This window comes from Aulonocara sp. 'chitande type north' Nkhata Bay, linkage group LG15, assembly GCF_057382095.1.
Source record: "Aulonocara sp. 'chitande type north' Nkhata Bay isolate Kocher_YH1m ecotype deep benthic linkage group LG15, A_spYH_male_GT1.1, whole genome shotgun sequence".
Classification (NCBI taxonomy): Eukaryota; Metazoa; Chordata; class Actinopteri; order Cichliformes; family Cichlidae; genus Aulonocara; species Aulonocara sp. 'chitande type north' Nkhata Bay.
The window spans coordinates 16690546-16715199 of record NC_141358.1 but is presented as its reverse complement, the minus strand read 5'-3'; the positions used below and the strand labels follow the sequence as shown (position 1 = coordinate 16715199).

At 38.8% G+C, this 24654-nt stretch overlaps 1 protein-coding gene across 20 annotated transcripts in view; it reads left to right on the top strand.

Moving 5' to 3' along the window:
* ptprk (protein tyrosine phosphatase receptor type K) overlaps positions 1–24654 on the top strand; it is a 105898-nt gene that overhangs the window by 45430 nt on the left and 35814 nt on the right. For all 20 annotated transcript variants that reach the window (XM_086264663.1, XM_086264665.1, XM_086264667.1 and 17 more), the window contains 8 exons: positions 3564–3724; positions 4976–5027; positions 5126–5184; positions 10079–10160; positions 11600–11715; positions 12630–12804; positions 19105–19217; positions 19842–20022. In XM_086264663.1, the coding sequence (XP_086120789.1) occupies positions 3564–3724; positions 4976–5027; positions 5126–5184; positions 10079–10160; positions 11600–11715; positions 12630–12804; positions 19105–19217; positions 19842–20022 (939 nt within the window). The remainder of the gene's footprint in view (positions 1–3563; positions 3725–4975; positions 5028–5125; positions 5185–10078; positions 10161–11599; positions 11716–12629; positions 12805–19104; positions 19218–19841; positions 20023–24654) is intronic.

The following is a 24654-nucleotide window of genomic DNA, read 5'->3' as shown; positions in this document are numbered from 1 at the left end:
TGTCAAAGGTAAGGGCAGAATAAAAGGAGTCATCTACTAGGGGAGTTACACAGAATCCTTTTAGAGTTATAGCAGTGACAAAAATGATACTTTTGTTCCTTATAACCCACAATGATTTGTGCCAGTTGCTAATCACCATTTGTGCTTATGGCAGTACTGACATTGCAGGGACAGTTTGGCAGTGTTTGTAATAAGAGATAAAACTCTTCTATGTAATGTCTCCGGGGGTCACTGTTGGCACTAGTCACCATGGCAGGGTCTACAAGCTACTCTGGCAATGTGCATTGTGCCAGTTGAACATTCATGGGCAGGGGCCCTGTGGCTCAGTGGACTAAAGCAGATACTCTTGACTCATAATGTTGTCAGCCAGTACCACTCAAAACCTATTTGGCATGCCATTCTCTCCATGTCTCTCATGTTTATCAGTGTGTGCTATCTAATAAGGAGGGGAGGCATTTAATTTGCACCAAAGCTGGTCTCATGTGCACTAAATGTTTTAATAATGATCAAATAATGAAGAAGGCAGCAACACCGTTATAAAATACTTAAAATGACCAATAAATCCAACCTTTATGACACAGTTCCTACAAGACGTGAGTGTTAACCTTCACAAAAGTAGTATGCAGTTTAATTAAAAATTATAACAATATGGGGACATTTTTAAAGCAACAAATTAAGATAGAAGTGCTAATTAAATTTCAGAATTATAAGGCAATGCATAAGGTGTCAGTAAAATAATGAATTATAGTCAGAAAAGGGAGTGGAAATGTAATTTCCACTGTTGCTTATATGTATAGAAAACTGAGCATGGCCTCTGGAGATGCAAGCTGTGTCTTGAAGTGAAAAGAAAAAATGAAATTAACTCCATGTTTGACTCCAGGATACATAATCTGTAGTCTGTGCAGTGATCTTCCTTCCTATGAATGAAGAGCATGTGTTACTGTGGAAGGGTATTTGACATCTCACGCATCTTGATTGGCGCCTTAAAATGCTAAAAATGAAAATACCCCATTAGCTGTTATTCCAGCAGCTAGCTGTTATTGTTTTGCTGGAGAATACTGTCCCCAGTCTGCCCTGCTACTGTTGTTCTTGTTGCGACATATCTGGGGCTCAAGGCTATCACAGCGGTATTTTAGTCTCATCTTTAATTATCTTGTGTCATTACCCTTTTACCGGCCATTTTAGACTTTAGCCATTCAAAAGAATCAGCCATTTTAAAAACAAACCTCAAGTGTCAGATGTTCTTGGCATCATAAGGTGCTTGCTTAGCATGGGTGTAGCGGTGTAGCATCAGTTTTGTGTGCAGTGAGTCTTTCATTATTACTCATGTTTTCAAATGCAGCTTTTGTGCCAGGTCAGGTCTTGTCATTGTTCTGGTGTAATCGACTGATATTCATGTGGTTTCTAAAATATATGTTGAAATTATTTCAGTAAACAGACACTGTTGTCACATATTACTCAGCTGTTTTCAACCTATACTAAATCCTTTTCCTGTTATATTTTTGTAGCAAGCAGCGCTTTGATTAGCTGAAGTGCTAAAGGTTATATTTTGCAACATTGTTTGTGTTGTGACATATCTGGGTCTCTGACTGATAGGAGTATTTTTAGCTGGCACATCATCTTGGCAGCCATCTTAAAGGCTCTTTTTTTCAAGTCACCATCTTAGCGTCAGTGGCACAAATGAAAAAAACTAAATAAAGGGAGTGATGTCCATTATATGTTCATTTTGCAGCAGATTTAGATAGAGAGGAAATCGGTGCCGGCCTTGTTTTGTTTCCAGTCTGATTGGCTGTAGTCCAGTTTGGCTGGAGTCATTTTGGGTTTTGTTTGTGACATTCAGAACCAAGAAGTGAGATTATTCTAATACCTGCATGGCAGAAAAAAGCGCAGAGATAAAAAGAAAAGAACAGCCAAAACGATAACTGGGGTACTGAGAAGCTGATGTGCATGTGTATGCATGTGCGCACACATGTCCGTGTCTCCACATGTTTGTGTGCATCCGTTCAAAGCCTGTTATGTTCTGCTCCATTCTGCAGAGAGATGTGTTTTCTCACAGTAGATTAGCTAAACAATAAGTGATAAGCGCTATTGTCTAGAAACCATTATATAGTACATATTATGTATAGTCTAATATGCAAATACAATTAACCAGGGGCATTTTATAGAATGTAGGGTTTTATCCAATTTGACTTTATTTAATTGTATTTAATTCTATACTGTCCTATTCTATTCTATTCTATTCTATTTAGGATTACATCTGCAAATGAATTAATTTCAATAGCCAAGTATTTCAAACCCAAAGATATCCAATTTATGATAATATACATTTTTCTTCATAGGTGATTAATACGAATTGCATATTCAAAACAAATATAACAATATACGTTTCAAGGAATTAGACTTAATCGTTACCATGGGATCGTTTCTCTGAATTTGTGATGAGCTAATGTGAGATTGTGAGATTAAACATCATGCAGAGCAGGATCACATTTTATCATATTTCATTGCATCAACATCTGGTTCGGGTCTGAGCTGATTACTAGAACATCTGGAAGGACAGTTTGTCTGTCCTGTTGGTACAGCCAGATTATTCCCTTCAGTCAGCTGTAATGGTGTATCATGTATAGTACTCAGTAGGCTAGCGAAGTACCTGAAGTATATTTATTCTTGGCTTGCTGATGTTGTAGAGAATGAAACATTTCTCCAGTGTGCCATTGTGTTAGCATAACAAAAGTAACTGATTTGTGTGTGAATTCGGTGTTGAAGGGGCCAGAATAAAGTAAACAACAGAAGTGAAAACAGAGAAGCATCGCCCAGAGAACTGCTAGGAAATCAAATCAACCACTAATCATGAAATCAGAGTGCGAAATCTATTGTGACAATTTGGAGGTTCCAGTTCCTCAAATGGGGATACAGCAGAGTTTGTTTCCTGCCATAAAAGCATTGTCTAGTCACTTATGTATATTAAAAAGTGGTGCATCATTTATCCATTCTTCTTCCAGGTATTGCTCTGGTTTCTTGTGAAGAAGCTGCAGACATTTAGTTTCCTCTTTATGCGTCATTCCAATTGTTGCACATCTTCCAATTATTATTATTTGTTTCCAACCTTGTGCCAGGTCACTTTTATAGACTCGTTCAGCTGAATGTACTGCTGCAGTTTCTCCGTTATTTCTAAAAGGACTGCTGAGTAGAAGGTAACTTCTACAGGGGAGTATTATTAGAACAAACAAAAAACAGTGCAAAATATTATTTTAAAGTTTCTAAATACTTTAGACTGTTATAACCTTGTACAGAAGCGGTTGGATGCTCATGTAGGTACATACAGCCCACTCTTTGGCAAATGCAGTCATAGTTTCACTGTCTACACACTAACTAGCCCCTCAGAGGGCATCCTTGCTAGTCTGTTCAAGCACTGAATTTTTGAAGGTATGTGTTGGCACAAGCACACGCAGCTGCAAACAAAATGAGCAATTCATTGCTCTTGATCCGGTCAGATTTAAAATTGCTGCATTGTTTGCTTTCCAACTGTGGTTAAAGTCCTATGTTTCTTTCCTTTCACGCAGGTTCCTACATGTATGTTGACGTCTCGCAGTATGATGTTGGAGAAAAAGCCAGGTTTCAGCTGCCAGTCATGAAGGAGAATGATACTCACTGTATCGACTTCAACTATCTCCTCAGTAGCCCCGATGGCTCCAGCCCTGGCACGCTCAACGTCCTGGTGAAGGTACTGAGATCCGATCTAGTAGAGTAGATTGGATATGTAGTAGTTAATTTGTCTTAAGGGACCCCATGATGCTCATTCCCAACTACCTCTTATTATTTCTGAGCCAGTGCGACTTTGCATGATTCACAGTTTAAAATAATCCTTTTTTATCTTATACTGGGTCTTGGCGCAGCCCGTTGTTTTAGCTGGGATCTGAAACTATCTGAGCATTACTGGCCCTCATAATAAGTTTTAACGGCAGATGTGTACCTGAGAGAGCCCGTTGATGTTGTAAGCCCTCTCTGACATCATCCAGATATAAGAGTAAAAAATAAAGTGCTAGCAAAACTGCTAGTTTAAAGTAACTCAGGGACAGAGCTGTTAGCTCACATGGATTACCTGTACATATGGTGACATCATTATTTGCAACTTTGGCCATGTTTATGCCCAGCTATGTAGAGTTAATATGTACCAGAAAACAGAAAAACATAGTAGACCTCAATTAACTGACGGTTATATTTATTTGGATTTTTCTAATTAGTAAACAAACCAGCTGAATCAAGGCCAAATGTACACCTCCACCAGCCACTATACAGCAGTGTACATTCTCTGAGGCTACATATTATAGAGCCCAAGCTGGATTGCATTATTCTAAATTAATTAAAGGAGTTTGTTTGTCACAAAAGCAGATGGTGACCAAAGCCTCTCCATTTAAAACAAAACAGGACAGAAGAAAACAAAGCAAAAGAATACTAGATTTATTGGAAATTCTTGGTTTTAGTTTTATGAAACATCCCCGCAATTATTGCAGCTAACATGCAATAGAGGCTGCTGATTGCCTTGCTTTAACCAACACTTTCATTTCACAATTAAACATGATTTTTAAAGCAACACACATGCAGTCTCACGTTTATTTCAAAATAACATTGTTATTTGTTTTATTTAAATAATATGGAGAAGTACATTCACATATCTGGTGCTTTGACAGTCTATTCCACAGTTATTTCCATAACACCTCTGTCTCCTGATCCTATTCTTTTCTTTTTTCTGTGTGTGAATGTTCTTAGAAAACACATTAAGATTAGATTGTAGTTTCTTTGGAATTTCCTGGCTAGAGCCAGGTGAGCTGTAATAAACCAAGAAAAAGATGCCTGACTGGAATGTAAAAGGGGCCTCTGTGGATAAATCATGAATTGCAGTGCACTGCATGCTTATAGGTTCATTTTTGTGTAAACTATTTTGTGACTGATTGTGGTTCTGTTTGATTTCTAGGTGAACAAGGGTCCCTTGGCTAACCCTATATGGAATGTGACGTCCTACACCGGTAAAGACTAGCTCACAGCAGTGCTTAATCTGATTCAATTCAGCGTTTATGCATTATTGCTTATAATGGCTTATTTTGATCCTGATGTCGTTGTCCAGGTAAAGAGTGGCTGAGAGCTGAACTTGCCGTTTCCACGTTCTGGCCTAATGAATATCAGGTAAATCGGTAAAATAACAAACAGCAACTACACAGTTAGAACATCCCACTATCATGCATAGTTCTTTACTTTCTGTCAAACTGATGTGAAAACGCAGATGTCACACAGACACACACAAATAAAGGCAAACACATACACGTGCTGTGAGGCAGGCAGCTGATTTATTTGTGTTGACTGAGGCTCAGGAGGTGGCGATTAGGCTAGAAAGACACTTAGAAAGACCAGCCGGGTGTGTGTTTATGTGTACACGTGTTTGCACGCATAGGGGTGTGTCGCCATGCTGGACACTGACATTGTTGTTATTGCCCTATGGTCTTGTTTATGTGTTTTTAATGAGCAGCTGTCTGACTTGACCCTGAACATGAGATTCACATCGGAAAATCTATTGCAGGAATATTGTTGTAGGTTGCATTATACTGATCTTATGTGCATATTTGTCTCTTCCTTTTTCTTAATTTATGTCAGTCAACTTGATCTGTGCGCGTCGTTGGGTGGTGTTCAGACATGTGTGTACATTACAGGCTGAGCGTTGTAGCTCCATACACACACTGATCATGTTAACACACACAGCCAGAGGACTGTGTAATATTACTATAAAGCAAAGTGTAAGAACATCCTCCAAATGGCCCATCTGGAGCCCAGTCCCCCCCAGCGGAGATCACCAGCATGAAACTCGTGTGTCAACATGTTTTAATTGGAACATAATCATCCAGGTTTGCCAAGGATTATATAGGTTTTGAGGCTGGGAAACAGGTTATTGGATTTCAGAGTATGAAGCTATTTTATCATGTTGGAACATGTTTCTCTGTTAGCACTTTAGCTTCAGCTGTAATGAGACTCGTTTCACCAGGGGAAGACCTGTCGCATGCAACAACAGATGCACGTATGAAATGCAGACAAAGCCACATAGCACAGTTTAAGAAGACCTTGTAGTCCTCTTAAACATTTTGTCTTTCTTGGCTCTTTATTTCAACTGAAAACTTAACAATCTTAACCGTTTCTAGATCTCCACAATGCAGTGAAGAAAGAACTTTATATAAAGATAATAATATCTGGTGACAGTTTGATATCAGAGTAAAAATATATTCCAAGGATTGGTGGTTTAAGTGATGTGTTTTGTTTTTATTTATCTTTTTTTAAACGTGACAGTAAATCTTGAGTTTTGAGCTCTTGGTCAGACAAAACAAGATATTTTAAGACTCATTTTCTCACAGGAACTTAAATTACCTTATGCGTTAATTCATATAATATATATACAGAAACAGTGGCCAAACACAATTTACATTTATTAATCTTTGGGCTATAAAGTCACATGAAAATGTTCCTTCCCTGCAGCTTTAACCTCCTAAGACCCGAACTCTTCCACAGCATGCATTTTTAATTTCTCTTTGATATTTGGGTATATTGGGGCCCAATGAATGTAAAAACAAAGAATTACCAGATTTTTTTTTTACCTTATTTTTGTTTTTATGAAAAATCAGAGCCACATATGAGGACATTCGTTTAAAATTTTGATAGAACAGTAGCAGTATAATGTCCTCATAAGTGGATATCAGGCCCTTGTAGAGCAAAATTGAGTATTTTGGTCTAAATAACCCAAAATGTGATGTCCACATATGTGGACGCCAGGTCCTAGGAGGTTAAACATGTTTGATTCAATGGCCATGCATGCATAAACTGTATCTGAGTGACGTACTCTGGAGTAATGATGTAGGCTTTAACATTTCAGAAAGCAATAAACCTGCTCTACACTGATTGGATTGGTCAGATAGTGAGTGTTTGACCCCCTGTATGTATCAGAGGTGACCGCAATCCAATATAAGAATATGAATTCAAATGGCTTTATGGTAGACAATTAACTTTTACAAGAAGGTAAAATGACTTGCACCCAAGCCACATGTCCCTGGGCATGATGAAAATCCTTTCAATACCACACTCATGAGTACACAAACATTAGCAGAGTGTAGATTTAAGACCAGCTCAAAAAATTGATTATAATCTTTGATTTGACTGCAGAGACTTGCTTCACTGCCAAAAGAGTTGGCCTGAGATTTGAAAATGTTTAAAAGTTTGATGTCAAGTTTCTTGCTTTTAAAGTTCCTAAATGCTAAAATTTAATTGGACACCAATGGGCAGACCTTGTGTACTCAGTCTTTCATTCTCTGTCAGGTTCAAACAAGTTCATAACCAAGATATAATTTGTTCAGCTAAATGTCCACAGACAAACCTCAGACTATACTGTGGGTTAGATTCCACTCACTGCAAATTCAGAAAGGTTGTTAAAGATTTTTTAATCTCACTTTTGAATAGCAGGCTGGTAAAGAGCCAGCCCTAAGCCACACATTTCATTTAAGTATTATGTCTATATTAAATAGATTTCCTTTAGGCTATGTAAGAAGAAAAAGTATTAAGATAATTTGAGAAGATTCATTTTATTCACTTTATTTGGGGAACATTCATTGCCCAGAGTGGTGACCCGAGTTCGTCCTCAATGACTTGAAGCATAAACATAAAACATTGGTTTATATGTTTTTATACATGCACCTACATGCAGGTGTATAGGAGGCAGGCAGACAGGAAAGCTTGGCAGACAGGAAAGACGGAGATGAAGGTATTAAAAGTCAGCTGATGTCTTTCTGCTGGGCTCCGCAGTGAGCTATGAGTGAAAGATGATAGGAGAGAGAGACAAGATAGATTGGTAGGGCAGGGAGACCGAGAGGGGGAGAGTGTGACAAGCAGGAGATGATAAGCTGTGGGTAAACAGTTCACGGCAGATTTCCTTTTACAGGTGATGAATGACAACAACTGCTCACTGCCTTGCTCTCTTTCTCCCTCTGCCTCTCTTTTTGATGGCTACCTCCTCTTTTCTCCTCCTGTCCCTTCTCTTCTGTTCATTAGGTGCTCCTTTCTAAATAAACACTGTTAGAAAACAGACAGCAAGCGAGAAATAGAGAAAGGGGAAAAAGGCTTGGGAAGGCTAACGTATGGACAAGGAGGAGGAAGTGAAGAAGAGAGAGATTACGATGAGGTGGATTTTCCTAATTCAGATCCTTAGTGAGCTGCAGGGAGGTTGAAGCACCTGTTGACTGTTATGACTCCACTTAAAATCTACAAATTTAGCTTGCCAGTGTTATTTAGTGTTAAGCAGGTAATTTGCCTACTCAGCCATGATTGCTTATTTCTTCCAAGCAATCATACTAACACATGAGAAATTAGTTCACGGCAAGAATGTCCACAGATTGTTTTTTTTATTTTCATCAGATTTATAATGGTCACCCAATGGTCACCCATTATATTTTAAAGTTATATATACATAATCTATTTTGCCCAATTATCAGCTTACATTTAAATACTTTGTAAAGTCCTGGTGGATTAACAAACACTGTGCGTTTCCATTCCCCAAGGGAATCAAAACAAGCACGACAGGTTTGTTTTTCCAGTTCATCCGAGGCCATTCCCATAACGCTGAAACTTTCACTACCTTCACCAGGTCATGGTACTCAAATCACATTTTAGTTCTACCCTTAAGAATGAGCTGTTTTCAACTATCCAGCACTTTTAAGGCGGCCTATACCATGAAGTAATGGTTTTTTGGAAGCTTTTCTAGGGAAACTAAAAGTGCATTACATACATACTCGTTGATTAAACTCCTTTAAAAAAAACAAGCAGCAAAGGATTTTGGTCTTACAGATTGGTTAGTCATAGCTTTTGGCATCACAGTCAAAATTGTTGCAAATATTACATAACGTTTAAAGTATTGTGGATCTTCCAACACTATGAAGAAAAAGGCTTAAATGGCTGATCGGGGAGCTGTTCATGCAGTAGAAAGGCAGCTAATGGCAGCCTCCCATGCCTCTAATGTGTGACTCTGTGTGTTTGAAGTATTTATCAATCATTGACCTGCTGGTAGCACAAAAATGAAATTAGGAATTATCCTGTGGGGAACATGGATGTCAGTACAATGGATTTACTGAATTTAACTCCCAAGGCCAACACTATTATCATAGCTAAAAGAAAATTGAATTTCATGTATTTATTTTGGGTTTTTTTTTTCATCCTTTGCTGAAGTTCTCATCATGTGTTACATGCACAGATGTTTGACAACATAAGGAAAACAGACAGATGTAGGAAAGGAAAGGAAAGCAAAAATAGGCATGGGGAAAAAAGAACAAACAGAGAGGTCATAGCCCTTTGCTATCTGACTTACCACACTGGATTTCAGTATATACTATAATTTCTTTAGCAGCCATTTTTGTGTACCCAAAGAGATTACTATGATCCATGAGGAAGTATCTCATTTATCCTCCCTGCAGTGTTGGGCAGAATGTATAAATCCAGCGGCATTCAGGGTGGCGGTTTTGAATTTATCCAGTTTAAAGCACATCACCAGCTGCTGTCGGTGACTTTCAGCCTGCTTTAAGATTGAATTGTTCATATTCACAACAAATTGAAATGGCAATAGTCTCACTTTGCAGCTTCCACTGCACTTAGGATGCATCAAAACAATTTGTGATCTGGTAACAGTACTAAAGAGTTGATTTCATAACCATAAGGGGCTTGTGATTTGCAAACAGAGCATTTGTAGATTACTTTTCTCTCAGGCTTTGACTTTGTTTTTCCTGTTGTTGTATTTTCTGTTTTTGATACACGGTTTATGTGCACAAATTGTTACATTTGCAAATTCAACTTCTTCAAGGTTTCAAGCTCAAGCATTTTGTGTGCTACTTGTAAATGCTGTTGTCAGTAATTGTGCATGCTAATTGTATGAAAATTTATTAATTAGCACATTAAAAAGATGTTATTTCAGGATATCTTCATCTCAGTGTTAATATTAACTGTTTAAACTGCAATTGGGAGAGCAATAGGTAAATCTCCTCTATCTCTCTTCTCTCAGGTCATATTTGAAGCTGAGGTTTCGGACAGCAAAGCCGGCTTCATCGCCATAGACGACATTCAGGTGCTCAGCTACCCATGCGGTGAGTCATTAGCATGCCAGCAATTAGTCCTAGTTCGCTGGATAGACGCTGATAGCTTTGGCCACTAATTAGACTGTACCTGGGATGGTTTCTGTTGCACTTGAATGGGTAGATAAGTGGGAAGGTGACACAAGAGAGGAGGGATGTGGCAAGATGAGAAAGGCAAGTCGTAGAGAAAAATGAGAGAAATAAAAAAAGGAGAGTGGAGGAAACACAGAGAGAAAGAGGGGAATAGGAGAGAGTGAAGCGGGAAATGAGACAGTATTAGGGCAATCATGGAGAGAGAAGATTCTGACCACTCAGCTCTTTCTCTTTAACCCACAAGCACACACAGATGCGTGCACACACACACAGAGTGAACAGTAGCTTTCTTGTCTCTGTACTGACAGGAAAGAGATGAGGGCTGCGATCCTTTTTAAATTCTCAGTACGTCTCAAGTCTTCCTCTCTTCTTTGCTTGAGTGTTTCCTTACCACTAGAGGCTAGAAAAAAAGTGTTGTGACGACAAACTGTTAACAGAAGGGTCGTCCGTTAATCTAAAGCCATAGGCATGTTCCTGGAGAGGCAACTATTACAGCTGTTTTTGTTATCTATCTAGCAGAAGCACTGAAATCTTCCAGGACAATTCTGTTTCTTAATGGATTCTATTGATTATAAGTCATAAAAATAAAGTGTCGTGAACCCTTGTAGAGTTTGTGGGGTCGTGGTGTCCCTGTGGTCCCTGTCTCTGTCACAAGTTGTCGATATGAGTCAGAAACACATTTCTACACTTGGACGTGAAATCTTGTAAAATATGGGAGGGAAAAAAGGATCCCTGGTGTTTTAAAGGCAGAGCAGCGGGGCCCTTAATAGGAAGGAGCAAGTATTTAAAAAGGAATTAGTACTTAGTCTCCACAGTGGAAGCATTCATTCTCACAGCTGCATTTCTGGACACACGGGTTTGTGTGTGTGTGCACATGTTCACATGCGTGCATGTGTGAGCTTGTGTGTTTGTGAGCGTGTGTCCGTGTGTGTGTGTTTTCATTCACCATAGGAGCTGCTATCTATGATTGCAATCACATCCCCAGAATAAAGATGTCACGGCTGAACTGCATCTTCAGGGTCTAAAAAGGCTTACTTCATTATCTTAGCATGGTATTTAAGAACTGGAAGCTATGTCAAGTCACATGTAGTGAAGGTGGCATTATTGTTACCTGGCAATGGCAAGTCAGTACTGTGCTGTGGTCCAGTAAAACATAATAATGACAAAAATGAACATATTCCTCAGGGTGGCCCATCGTCCTGAAATGTATTGTGTGTTTGTGATAAGGTGACCGTTTTGTCACCTCATTTCCATTTTAAAGAGAGGAATAAAATCAAAACATTTTAAAGCACAAATACATATATTCTCGCTGTAAACCTAATCTGATTCGCCTCTTTGTTTGACCTCATTTCCTGCAGATAAATCGCCTCATTTCCTGCGCCTTGGGGATGTGGAGGTGAACGCTGGACAAAATGCCACTTTTCAGTGTATCGCCACGGGGCGAGACACCTCGAACAATAAACTCTGGCTACAGGTACAACCAAGAAAACATTTGCAAAACGTGTGTGGTGTGCTGTTATTACACCAACAAGTTCTACAAGGCATTTGTAGCAAGACCAGATCTAAACGATTAATTATGATTATGGGGTTATTTAACTAGCAGTATTTAAATTGCAATAATATTCGCAGCCTTTCAAGTCCAGATCCAAAAACAGCCTGTTTTGTCACATCTAACAGTGGTATTCATTTTAGTGTACCCAAATACAACATTATTGAATGGATTTCATTTATTTACTTTTTTACAGAATATGACAGTTAAAAACATATTTAAGAAAGTCAACTTTAAAGCCAGAAAGGCTTGATAAGTTAAGAGAAAATTTATACCACTGGACTCAACTAAGAGCATGTTTTCTGTAATTGGGACAGACTTTCCCTTCATTATATGACTCTCTGTCTTCATAAAGTTGCAGTACAAATGAAAATAAGCAAGGCCTTGCTAAATCTGTCATTGCATTCTTGTGCTGATTAATGCGAGCAGTTCCTTGTAAAATAATATAAATATGCAGTATATAGCTTTATTTACTTAACAACACAAAGAGTGTACTGAATGTGACACCCTTAGGACTTGTATGTCCAATTATAAAGTGTCAACTGCGCAAACACACAAGTACACACTCACGCAGTCACAGTCACACTGACTGACTTCAGGCCATACATCTAGCAGCTAACATGATTAAGAGTTTAATAGCTGCTGATTTCATTATGGTTCTATTGTAGTCATGACCTTCAAACCTGCTGTCAGCGAAGCAGAGGGGGATGAGAGTGTGTACACACACGTGTGTGTGCGCACGTGTCTGTGGTCAGTGCTGGCTGACCTTGAGCAAGGCATTTAACCCTTCATACCCGCTGCAACACCTGATCTGTCTGTCTGTGTGTGTTTGTCTGTAGAGGAGAAATGGAGAAGATATTCCAGTGGCTCTGACCAAAAACATCAACCACAGACGGTTTGCTGCCTCCTTCCACCTCAAAGAAGTCACTAATCAAGATCAAGATCTGTATCGCTGTGTCACCCAGTCAGAGCGCGGCTCTGGGGTGTCCAACTTTGCTGCGCTTATCGTCAGAGGTGAGGATTTTGAAAAACATTTTCAAGGTTATTTAATAGATTTTCTGTCAACTTCTTTGCTGCTTTTTTAAAAATCTGATAGTAGTATATTTATATATATAAGCTTTTTTGAAGAGTTCTTGGATGTACAATGAAAGTTCCCAATGTATTAAATTTTAATACAGTGTGTCAACAAAGTCAGACAGAAGTAAACAAAATCAGGATTCACAGGAGCTTGATCCATTTATCAAATTTGTTAGCTTAAATCACAGCTGCCAATAGCATATTTTATCATTAGCTAAGTAATTAAGTTTAATTCAGTGATGTTAATTTGGACAGTCAACAGTGACTCCAGTGCAGCACGAAGTAAATAACGAGTGATTTTGGACTAAAGCTTCATTTAAGGGCAAAATATTTAGTTCATGATGTTGCCCCTTATGAAAATTAATAGTCCAGCCCTGATATAGAGGATGTCTTATCATATGAAAGAGTGATTTAATAATAGACTAACTCTGTAATTAAAAGGTTAATGCTGAGTTACATCCTACGTGCTTCCATGTACCCTGGCTAGCTGTTTTCTTGACCTCTCTGTGTGTTTGTGTGTTTTTTTTGTTATGATCAACTTTGTGTTTCACTGTGACTGACTGATAAAATGAAAGTCACAATATAGGCTAATGAGGGAGGGTATGTAGATCTATGTGTGCTACGCTTGTGTTTGAATGTGGGTGCAAATGCTCCGTCTGTGTGTGTAGATGCTTATATGAGGATGAGATAGCTCAATTGTTGTCTATGCCAGCATGGGCGTGCTGTGTCTGAGTGTACGCGAATTGAATCTGTGTATTTGTGTGTGTGTGTGTGTGTGTGTGTGTGTGTGTGTGTGTGTGTGTGCGCGCGCTGCAGCTGTCATGTGCATCTGACATGTGGTTAATAAGGTGTCACCAATGTGTGTTTGAGATGGGATGCTTTATTCATTCACATCCAATAGCTTACATATTCAATTCATCTCCCAGAGAGACACACGGGGGGTGGGGTGGGGGTGGAGGGGGCAGATTGGGGTGGGTAAAGGCGAAAGAGATTCAGAAAGAATGATATGGGAGTGACGGAAGGGGGGTGGAGTGGGTAGGGTGGGGAGGTGGAAGGAAGAGCAAAGAGAAGAGAGGAGTTGGTGGAGAAAAGTTAAATGTAAATAGCTCATTATCCAAAGAATATCCATATCAGAATCAAGAATATGTGTGAATATGTAAACAGCAGAGCAGAGTCATGTTTATTATTCTGCATAGGAGATGTCAGAGCAGAAAGAAATAAGAAATCAAAGCAGGAACGAGCGCCATGAATATTAGATGGCGTACCTCAGATAAAGGTGCTCTTACACTCTCTGGCATAGAGGTTCAACTCTCTGTGTCACTTGACCCTAACCCTGCTATTGTGAGGCTAAAAATCACTAGATATAAACAGATTTTTATTTATTTATTGATGAGGATTATCAGGCAGTAATGGAAGGAGATCTTCAGGACATTGCTGATTTAGTAGGAAAACGTAAGTGGCTAATGTTTATTTATTGTGAACATCTTTTTTTGATTGCGAGAAGGGAAAGAGGAATGAGATGAGAAACTCGCACAGCAGGAGATATGTGTCCGAACATGAAAGGAACCAATCTACATGTATGAAAATAGATTCAGGTTCAAGACGGTGCACTGAGAACGCTGTGTCTTTCATAACCAGCCAGTGTTTTTGGTTTTTTTTAACAATCAGTAGGAACGATACTGTTGGACGTTTGAGGAATTTTGGTGATTATGAATATTGATCTTGAATCTGGTCGTTAGAAAGATGTCACAATAAAATAATAAGGACTGCATGTATGAATGTGGGAGGAGAAGAGCCTCATGTTTATTTATTGGTAATATCAGATGTGAGAAGAGAACCAGAGAGAAATCAAAGAAACAGAGAATATGTTTATTTCACTTTTTGAAAAGTCTGCTTGTTGGATAATTGAGGCTCCTGCAGGACACTGACAACCATGAATATGGACAGTGTTGCTGCATTGCTAATATTTTCGCTCTGAATATTTTGATATTTAATATTTATTTATTGTGAAATTTAAGCTAGCAGGCGAACTGCTGGGAATGGGCTATTACTTGAGGAATCATCTATATAGATTATAGGAAAACGGGAAAAGGGAGAACTCATATGGATGTGCCAAAATATGATATACATAAAAAATAACCCAGGTTTCATCTTCAAAGCCTTAAAGTGGCTCACTGTAGGATGTGAAATTGTCCCACTAAGGTTACTCACAGGAATAGTCTATTGATATTTATAACATGTAGATGACAAAGATGTGCCATTATCATGTGGGGAGGCTGTCAGGATGAAAGAAAAGAATCACATTTCTTTAAACAGAGGTGTGTCTTGGGAGCTTGAGAGGTGTGACAGGGGATTCCAAGATATTTCTTATATGTACATTTCCGCCTCTCTTCCCTTTTGTTGAAATATAAAAGCATATGACGGCTAAGTTACTAGCTAACTACCAAGCCTATTTAGTAAACACAGGCTACATGGGTGTTGCTCAGACACAGATAACTGCTAACTGCTAAATATCATGCAATATAAACAACAGAGCTTCCATTAAAGAACCTAGAGCACAGACTCCTGAGGTGGGCTCTTTGTACACTTGAGCACACAGCTTGGACATCTACTCCAGTGACAGACTATCAAAGCCGACCTGCCCCTTAAAACCGCCCTCATAATACCTTTAACCATTTATACAGTTTTAATTTGTGGGGTTTAACTCAAGAGTTGCAGCTTGGCCAAAATCCAGATGAATAAAATACTGTCACATTATATAGGGATTTGTTTATTATTCGTTTGTAAAACTTTAATAAGCGATCAATAGATACTTGGTTTTTAGAAAGAAGTACACGTCACTCACACAAGCTGTAGCTTCTCTCAAGATTACTTGCTGGTTTTCTCTCAATATAACAGTCAACTCAGCATCCCTGGGTCGCTTGCTTTTCCAAACAAATATACAAGATCTGATCAAATATCCAGAGGCCAGTTTTAAAATTCAGCGTTACATATACATTTCCTTGTGTACCAAAACAGTACTAAGGTTCAATAGCCCAAAGCCCAAAATTTTAAGACCTGATGGATGGATGCTGGCAAGCAGAAGCTCTGCCTTTACAAGTTTTACTGTAGATAAACAGCACGAGAGGTATGAGAGAGTCTGACTGTGTGTTTGGGTGTGTATATGTATGTGCGTGTCACTTTTGGTTTGGTCAGAGGCGAGCTCTAATAAAGCCTTGCCCTCTGGTTCCTTTGGTGACAGAGTGCATCATCACCACACACATACATCACCATGCCAGCTTGCATTACACACAACCCATGGCCTAAAAATCTCCTGCAATATTACTGTCACACACACAAACACAAACATGTATCAGACTTATGTGCACACACAAGTTGCTTGAATTCCTGCAGTTGGTTTAAGCTATAGTGGTCCACCTCTAAAATGTCCCTTTTTCTCTTGTCGCCAGTCGCACACTCTTAAGTTAGACTGACAGGTGGAGCTTCAGGCATTATATAAAACTATAGAAAACCAAAACTACTACCACCGGACTGTTGTTAATGCAGCTGAAATACACACACACTTGCACGCTCATGCACACTTCTGTAGTTCTGTAGGTCACATGACCTCCAGTGAGCTCCCTAGTGATGTCAGCAAAGGTTTGTGAAAGCTAAACTTTATTGACAAGGTTGCTGACGATGGAAAACAAAGGACATTCCTGGTGGGCTCCGGTCACCAATGAAAACTCTCTCTTTTTCCACTCCTTTCTTATATTAGTCTGACTGTCTCTGTCACCACATTACAAACCACAAAAGCACAGAACCTACCAAAACATCTTTCATAATAGCTTCTGATTGCTTGCTCTTTTCCATATCGGAAGAAAATGAATGACAATATAAAGAAATTAATCACAGAGGCAGTGTAGGTCAGAATCAGCATATACATTTGAAGCTTTCCCAGTGTTCATTTGTTTCCTTATTTTCATTTACATTCGACCCAAAAACCTGAGAACGATGAGAGGGTTCACACATGTGATTAATAATAAAAAAGATAGTGACAGCAATTCCACCGCAAAATATTGGAATAACACCATTGATGATTTGTTATATTTTTTAGGTCAGTTGCACGAATGACAAGTGATGGAACAAAACAAGGAGAAAATGTAAAGTTTGAGCTTGTTCCAGCTTTTGTTTTTTTTCCTCTGGAGTCTCATAATGACCCAGTTACATTTCTTACTGTTTCATTTTTATGTGTATTATTTATTTGTTAGATATTCAGTAGATTTTAAGCAACATTCAAACACGCATTCAAGCTAACACACAAGCTAAAAAAATAAATAAACCTACTGTTTTGTGCCCTTTAAAAATGCATCATTGTGAATCTGCTTCATTTCTTCATCTGCTTATTTATCATCGGGTTGTTTACTTTGCTTATTTGATGGCATTGCGGGATGACATGCCGTTGACGTTGGTGGTTTTCTGAAGTAACTTCAACATTCATTATCTGGATTCAGCTTCATTGGCCTGCCTGTGCCTGTGTCTGCGTTTGCACGTGTGCGCGTGCGCGTGCTGTCAAACTTCAGTGTTTCATCTGTTGCTAAAGCGCTGCTTCCCCGTGCGCACCTCTCTGACAGCCACATTCAGTACACACAAAAATGACAATGCAGGCACACAAAGAAAAAAAAAAAACAGGTGACAGTAATGTGAAATATAACTGTTAATGGAGCAACATACACCGTAACACACAGGCACACACATTTAATTTAGATAATACAGTACTTGCTTTGATATGGTGTGATTGAAGCTGGTGGTGTGTCTGAGAAAGATAAAAATCTTTATGATTTACTGCATGCGAGACAGATCACAGTGCATGTGTGTGAGGAGAGTGATTAATTCATGCGTTGATCTGTGTGTGTGTGTGTGTGTGTGTGTGTGTGTGTGTGTGTGTGTGTGTGTGTGTGTAGATGTGTCAAGTAGATCAAACTTTGATGCACTGTGTTTAAAGGTTGTATGTGTTTTCAGCCTGTCAGTCACAGATGTGTGACAGTTATCTGGGATCTGGCTGGCCCTGAAACCATCGTGCATCCATCACATTATGTAAAAACACATCATTTATTCACCAAGCACTTTGTGGCCGTGTTACAGGGACATACGTCTAGTAAAACTACATACTGTGCATAATATTTAAAACTTAATTGCCGTTATTTAGTCAATTGTACTTTTTTTCTTATTTTACAGTATGAAATGATACTGTAAGGTAATTAATCGTTACACCTAACAAAGGGGTAGTTGATGAGCTGAATGTTTGGGCAAATAAGCAAACTTAATAATGGTAACCAGATCCCCTTTGAGATGTCTCTAAATTTTTCGGATGCTTATATAATGCATAGATTTCAGTCTGAATAAGGACTTGAATTCCAAAAGCCATCTGACAAGTAGAACAGAGTTTGGCCTCTAGGCTCTAATCGTCTTAGTCCTGCAGAAAACATTTGCACAGAGATATTGGGGAGTGATGGGTAAATATCAGTCCCCTAAGTCAGGGCCTGTTGGTGGCTGATGCTCGGGTGATGGTGATGCATAGCAAACAACCTTGTCAAAACAGAGGGAGAGATAGGAATGTTAGCAACTTATGTGCATTTTTTACTGGGAGGGTTCTTTTGGTAGATCGAATGGAAAGTGAGGGATGTCGCTTTAGTTTTCAGTATTGCATCTTGCCAGTACAAGCTTTGCTTTAACATAGTAGATTCACAGTCTTGTGGTAGCGAAGATGTTCTGTCATATTTGAATTAGCATTTTTTACACAAATTCTTTCTCATGGACCAAAAATCCATTTGATTTTAACAGAAGAAGTAAGAAAAGCACACATTTCACATCAGAAAAGGGATTAGTCTGTATTTTTAATTCAGGAAGGTAAAAGGCTTGTCATGTGTAGAGTGTAAACTTTATTATTATGATTTTATTCTTAGTAAAAGGACATGGGATCTAAGCAGCCCTATGAAGCATCTTAAACCATTTAATTAGCCATGATGCTCACGTAGCTCGTGTTGTGAGTGGGTGTCGTGGCTACAAGACCTAGACCCTAGACAGTTGTCATAGCTGGCAGGTATTCTGTTTAAAATGTTTGAGTTCACAAAGATCATGTGACCACTAATGAGGTATTTTATCAGATTGACTTTATTATGTTTGCTGCCACCCTAAAGTAACCTTGTTTTTGCGAAACCAACTTACATGTTCTTGTTCTTTGTTTTCTCTCCCCAGAGCCTCCGCACCCAATTGCACCACCTCAGCTGCTCGGTGTCGGTCCCACTTATCTACTAATTCAGCTCAATGCTAACTCCATATTTGGAGATGGACCTATAATACTAAAGGAGGTGTGTTAGTCTTGAAGTACTGGATGTTTTTAACATTTTAACATTGTAAATTGGGGCATTGTAGTCATGCAAACTTAACAAATTATGTAATTACTTAACAAACCTTTAACAAAGACCATAACAATTACCATTTATAATCTTACAGGAAAACAGGTGGCTTCTAAGTCACATGAATAATTCCGATTTAGCTTATATGAAGAAAGCTGACCTCTAAGCTTTCTTCTGATTGTCTGCCTCTTGCAAATAAAACACTTAAACTATAGGTTTGTTTCTGTGCTCACACCAGTCATGTGACTGAGAGAACATTGTTGTGGATATCCACCTTCACTTACATCATAGAAAATTGTCTAAAAATGGAGACAAGCGTCTGGTTCACAGGGATTATTTTTCTTGATTTCTTCTTTTCCATGCTTAGTATGTACATCCAGCAATTTACCAGCATATGAAAGAAAATAAGGAAAAACATGATTACAAGTTGTCATTTGCATATTTTCACAAGGTTATAAGTCATAAGCAGAAGCATGGTATCTGGTCATGGAGGAAACCTTTGTATTCCAGAGATTATCATATGACACTGACATTAATATTGATGTTCGGATTAATACTTTCTATTCTTTCTAATAGGTTGAGTACCGTATGACATCTGGCAGCTGGACAGAGACTCATGCTGTGAACTCTCCTAACTACAAGTTATGGCATCTTGACCCAGACACAGAGTATGAGATCAGGGTCTTACTGACCAGACCAGGAGAGGGAGGTACCGGGAAACCTGGTCCGCCGCTCATTACTCGGACCAAATGTGCAGGTAGGACAGCTGCAATATGTTAACATAGAAGAGTTAGGATTCAATGTATTGATTTTGTGATTAGAGACTTTGCCTTGTCAATAGAGTCCTTCCTTATGTATGTTCTCCTAAAAGAAGATCAGCCAGGTTTAGCAAGAAGTCACAGATGGCATTACTTAATTGGTCCCTCTTGATCACACAGGCTTTTTTCTGCTTGTCTTATTATTTATCGATCTGTCCATCTACTGTTCTTTTTGTCTTGGTATATATATTTTAGTTGGTAGGGTGATATTTGTACAATGAACAGGCAGGAAGAGGAGAGGTGTAGCGAGGGGTGGAATTGGAGAAGAAAGGAGGGGAGAGCCTGAGTCAGTTCTTGGTTGCTCAGTGATCTGCGCAAAAGAGTGATTATAACACTGGAGGCTCTCTGCACTTTCCATCACTTTTTATACTGTTTTTTTCTATACTTCTGTCACCTCATTCCTGCTTTCTCTCTGCTACTCTTCCTCTTTCATACCTCCCTTTGTGCCTTCTCTATAGCTTTCTTTCTGCTTCGTTCTTTTTCACTGCCTTTCCCCCTTTTCTCCCTGCTTCTCTCTCCTCATCTTTCGCTCTCTGTGGATCAATAGACGGAGGGCAGAAACACTGTCTGACATTTGTAGAAATAAACGACTGAAATATAAACACAGCTAGCCTGAGGGAGAGAGACGGAGCAGGAGCGAGAGAGAGGGTTGATATGAGAGAGAAAGAGACAGAAATAAAAGCAATGAGCTTGAATGAGAAACAGAATAAGGGAGCGATGGAGAGATGATGAAAAACAATAAGGCTGGAAAAGAAAGAGAAGAGAGAATGAGAGTGGGGCGAGAGAGTGCAAGAGGCGAGAGAATGATGAAACTGGAGAATAAAAATGAAAGAGAGATGAAAACTCATAACCACAGGGTCTGACTGATGTATGCCAACCTGTGTGTGTGTGTGTGTGTGTGTTTAACAATGAATGGATCTGCACGTATGTGGTGTCTGTTTATTGACAGAGAGGAAGTCATAGACTTGTTCAGGCGACTCGTGTATTGAACAGTTTCCTGTTTGAAAGGAAGAGGAAATTAATCTTCTTCTCCTCATTCATGCTGGAACACATTGCTGGTAAAGACGTAAACTCATTGTAATCTACGTAATATGATGATAACAGGCCAAATCTAGAAAATGCGATTATGAATTTAGAGACTAAAGAAAAAAATGAATCCTGTACATCTGATTTTTTTTCTGTTTTCCTGACTGTAAAAAACTGTAGTGTATTATGATGTTTGATATTAAGGCATTAATATTTTATGATTTTTAGAAGGACTTCCTGGCATGTAGTTATTCATCAAATGCATTTCAGACAGTAGCAGTGCAGCAAATGTCCTTATGAACAAACATTCCTCAGATCAATTAGATTAGTTGGATGAAACGAGAGATCTAATACTGAAGACCTTTTCATTGAACAGGGAACTAAAAGATGAGCCACTTTTGTTTGCTGATAGGTAGATTACCTTTGGACAGATGCATGCAGGCTGTTCTCACATGTTTTCAGCCTTTAAGCTTAGCTAGCATGCTTCTGACTGGTATTTAATCTTTGCTGTGGATGTTACATTTTCTGTACACCAAATAATCCCAACAGAAAGCATTGTAAACAACTACGTTTTTAACAGATTTGTAAAGAAGTCCACAGAATCAGCTAAATGAAGTTGAGTGAGAGAATGATCCAAAGCCTAGCTGCCACAAACTGAAAGGCTCTGTGTCTTCCCAGTTCTCAGTTTCGTATGTGGAACAACTAGCTACCAAAGACTGTGAGCAGAAGTGTGTTTAATAAGACTCTGAGATAAAAAAATCAAAAAAAATCTGCAGCTTGTCCATTTATGTTCCATATACAAGAATTTTAAAATGAATTCTAAAATCTACTGGGAACCAATGTGGAAAGTATAAAATAAGCAATTTGATCTCACCTAGTAGAACGAGTTAGTAGTCTGGCAATGGCTTTTTGTATAGCTTGGAGGTGTGTAAGAGATTATTTATCCAGTATATAGAGCATTACAGCAATCTAGGTGCGCTGAGACAAATGCATGAACAATTTTCTCCAGTTCAGCTGAGAAACTAAAGCTGGCAATTTAGAAATGCTCCTTTAATGAGAGAAACAGGGATATGAAAAATACTTTTTATGAGAGCCATAGAGTGGAATCTGATATTAAGAAAGACATTAGGCGAGTACTTTCAGTGTCAAGGCCAGCGAAGAGGTCAAATTCCTGTGTTACAATTATAAAGAAAAGTAATGTGGTTCTGCACAAAAACAAAATATTACTTTTGTCACTGTATAAATTGAGGTTTCACAAAAGTCATCTCGCTAATATACAGTCAAATAAATTCATTCCATAGTCTTTTATGACTAGTTTATGCTTTCTGTTACAAGTTGCAGGTCTTATTTAATGCAAAATAGTGTAATTTTGTAAATTAAAGTCTACTTTTGAGTAAAAAAGACAATATGATTTAGAGTGTGGCAAGTCAAACAGTACCAGCACACACTGTCCTTACGTAGATCACTCAAAAAAACAAAATAAAATGGTGACATTCAAAATATCTGTTATAATTTTCTGACTCGCTTTCTGATCCAACCTGTCCTGGCAGATGGCTGCCCCAACTGATCCTGGTTCTGCCAGGTTTTCTTTCCCACTGCAGTCTAGCTTCAATCACACCATATCATCTGATTTTTTGGGTTCTCTCTATTATTGTAGGGGGTCTACCTTACCGTATGAAGTGCCACGAGGTGACTGCTGTTGTGCTTTGGCACTATATAAATAAAATCGAATTGAATTGAAAATTAATGGTCGTCCACAAATCAGTATGTGAGGTCACAGTCGCACCTTTTATATACAGTGTATGATTTGGCACCGTTACTTATATTTTGAATAATATGCTGATGTTTTTAGTTAAATCTCCCCACCTTCTCCCTTTGTGTTTCCAGCGTAACTGAGATTATCCACACACACATGCAAATGTGCACACACCCTTGGAGTTGGATTGTGTGTGTTTGTGTTTGTTGTTAGAGTGAGGCACACACACAGGCACGGGGTAGGAATGTTATTTAAATGGTAATGACTCCTTTGCTTTTTCTGTTTGGTTAGGTTTGTCTGATCCCACCACCTGTAGTTTACTGAATATTTAGTTTAATACAATATGATGAAGACATGCACACACACACACACACACAAGCATCAGGCATCAGCCCAAGCGTGCCACCACACGAAACACTGTTTAATTAAAAAACCAATATAGTTAATAAAAAACTGAGCAGACATCACACACACTGCTGAGCAATTGATATGATAACAGGAAGGATTTCATCTCCTCCTTTCCTCTCTTCTTTTGTCCTCACGTCTCTTTTCATCTCTTCCGTTTACATTTTTTTCTCCTCTGTCCCCGCTTCTTTCTCACGCTCTCTCTGTCTCTCTTCTCCAACTCTTCTCGATTTTTCTTCTGTGGTGATGTATTGCTCTTGTCTGAAGGGTGAAATATAATCAACTTGAACTGAAGGGTTAGTGAGTGTGCGTCGTGCGTGTGTGTGTGTGTGTGACAGAAGAAGGTGATGAAGTAGCTTTTAATCCAAATCCTGAATTTTCTGCTGAAAACCTCTTGGTCATGGGAGGTTAGATACACACACACACACACACACACACACACACACACACACACACACACACACACACACACACAGACAAATCGTAGTTGCTGAGGCTTGAGCACACACGCAGTTCAAGAGAGTCACAGTATTTCTCATATGTTGCACAAGCTCAGCATCGCTTGGATTTATGGAAGAATAGAATCACAAAACACATTTCCAGACACACAAACACAGATGCTGCAGGGAATCACACACACTATGTCATATGTACTTCTTTTTATATGTGAATATGCACACACACAGACACACACACCAGCAGTACAACACTTTTAAGTGTCAGTCTCTTGAAAGAGCAGCCAACAGATTTAGCGACAGAGCGTGTTTTGCTGTGCATGTCAGTTTTACAGTAATGTTCTGTCTGTGTGGGTCCACATTCGTCTGGCAAATGGGTTTTTTTTTTAAATCTAACGGAGGGTCTCTTATTTGCAGGGGTCAGTTTTTCATGGATAGATTTCAGCAAAGTGCTTTGCAACCGCCATGAGATTCTGTAGTTCCTAAACCAAAAATGTCACATGCTCAGAAGACATTTTTTAAATTTAATTTAATGAAATTCATAAAAAAAATGCAACATGTTCTGTGCGCTGTGGCAAAACAGTGAAAATATGAGCTAAAACACTGCATGAAAGGCGATTTTATTCCATTTTTGACATTTTGTTGCAATAATGTGACACTTTAAAATACACTGCTTTTTAAAGTGTACTGTCATCATCTCTATTTTGTATGAGTTAATATGATTGGACTCTTGATAAGCAGGTCTGGTGAATTAAATAAAACTTTTAGCGTGTGCTCATGCTCGTGCAGTGCATCTGCAATTAACCAGAATCACTGCTCCTTTATGATCACCTAAACTGTGCAAGTTTAAGGGCACTCCTCCTGGAGTGTTGGCCAGATTGTAGTGCAGCCAAACAAGGTGAATGTCAAGGTCACATTTGTGACCCATA